At 40.7% G+C, this 1,862-nt stretch overlaps 1 protein-coding gene across 1 annotated transcript; it reads right to left on the bottom strand.

Annotated features, from left to right (window-relative positions):
* Positions 1–802: 802 nt before the first annotated feature.
* LOC101356848 (putative claudin-24) lies at positions 803–1,457 on the bottom strand. Its single transcript, XM_012559497.1, has one exon. It carries the CDS (start codon positions 1,455–1,457, stop codon positions 804–806), a length of 654 nt encoding a protein of 217 aa, XP_012414951.1. The 3' UTR covers position 803.
* Between the last annotated feature and the right edge of the window lie 405 nt (positions 1,458–1,862).

Below are 1,862 nucleotides of genomic sequence, written 5' to 3'. Positions count from 1 at the left end.
TAAATATACTGTCTATGCGGTGGAAAAGTTAAGCAATAGGACTTTGTAGGTTAGAATCAGCATCTCTGTTCACCACTGAAGTACATATTCCTATGCTTGTAATTTATAATAGAAGAAATGAGAGTTTTCGTTAGGGCAAGTGGACTGTCAATATCTGGATATCAAGAAAAATAATTTTGACATTGTTTTCTAAGTACGAAACTTTTGGGGGAAGAGATGAGAGATCAGACTGGCCAGGAGTTTTAATCTGAAGGTATTACAGTGGACTAAAAATTTTCAGTCCCAATATATCCTGTCACAAAGGGTGCCTAGTAATTTCCTAAACACAAACCACCTCTATTCAAAGAAGACAAAAGTAGTTGTTGTGGAAATACCACTTTGAGATTGTTGGCATAGCATGTGATTTTGCTATGCAGAACATCTAAAAGATTCAGGTTGTTAGTTCTTTCTTTAGGAAACAACATTCCTAGCTACCAACAAGAACAAAAAAGCTTTATAATGTAAAAGTTAGTACATTAAAACTTAAGACTGCATATATTGGACAACTACCACAACATTTCGATTTAAAAAACCAGATCAAGGAAATGTTTTGCTCATACCTATGTAATGCTTACCATATAGTTTTCTTATGTAAATTTTTTTTCTCATTCCTCCAGATATGGGGGAGGGAGGGGAATATAGTCACAATCGTTACTGAATAAGATAATGTAGCGGCACAGATTTGGCTATGTAACAAAGACCCCTTTGTCATCATAATTAAGAGAAGAAAGCTACATCTCTCTAGCTTGTCTAAGTCTTACACTTTAGGATCTGCAGTTCGGTTTTCCAGGTATGAACACTGAGTTTGCACTTCTGCCGCTGTAGTGGCCCAAAGCTGGAGGGGCTCGGGCTGAGCAGGCCGCACAGTTAAGCAGAGACCCTCCTAGCACAAGAGAAAATCCAGCAAACCAGCCAATAAAGAGGGCTTCCCCAAACTCCCACCTGGGGACGATCTCAGGGATAGTCTCATCCCAAAACTCCTGAACCGTGCTGTGGGCGACCCAGGAGACTGGAATGAGGGCTGTGATCCCTGAGGTCCAGGACAGGACTCCTCCCAGGATTAGCAGTCGCTTCTTGAGATCTTGCTGTCTCTCTCCAATTCTCAGGCAGTCTAGACCAAACCCAGAGACCAGCAGGCCCAGAAATCCAAGCCCGTTTGACAGAAACATCAAAATCCTGGAGATCCTGAGTTCGGCAGGCAAAGCCAAGAAAGAATCAAAGTCCTTGCACTGCATCCCACCTTCCTCTTGGATGACACAGGTTTGCCAGAGTCCCATGGTCCAGTTCTCCATCTCATTTAAGTCTAGATTGAGGTTTTTCCAATGTGGCAAATAAGTTGTGATAATGGATAAAACCCATCCCAGCAAAGATACTAGAAGTCCAACCAGTTGCGTTGCTGTTCTAAAGACTAAGGCCATTGTAGCAAAGCTTAAAACTTTTGCCACCTCTATAGGAGCTGCTGTCTTTTGTCATTGACAGTAGTGTGATGATCTCGGTGCTATGCTGCCTGGAATATAAACTTTGACCATTAAGTCTTTGGGCACTCTTAAATGTGTTTTTGTTCTTCTTGAATATAGTGTTTCATGTAAAGGACGAAGGACTCTGTTAAAACTATGAGTTAGGCTTTCTGATAAGGATTTGATCTGTTACCTTCCAATTTGCTTGGTAAAATTATATCCCCAATGCTTGATGATTATAAATCTAAGGATGAACAAAGAGGGCTCTATGACCCCTCACCCTAAAATACAACAGAAATCTTTGTGCTTCAATATGGACTAATTAGATTTTAAGTGGTGATAAAAGGCTAGCTTTCTCTACAACAG

The sequence above is a fragment of the Trichechus manatus genome, unplaced genomic scaffold, assembly GCF_000243295.1.
Source record: "Trichechus manatus latirostris isolate Lorelei unplaced genomic scaffold, TriManLat1.0 scaffold00254, whole genome shotgun sequence".
In the NCBI taxonomy this organism is placed as follows: domain Eukaryota; kingdom Metazoa; phylum Chordata; class Mammalia; order Sirenia; family Trichechidae; genus Trichechus; species Trichechus manatus.
The sequence above is the reverse complement of the archived record's forward strand: the minus strand, read 5'-3'. Positions and strand labels throughout refer to the sequence as shown.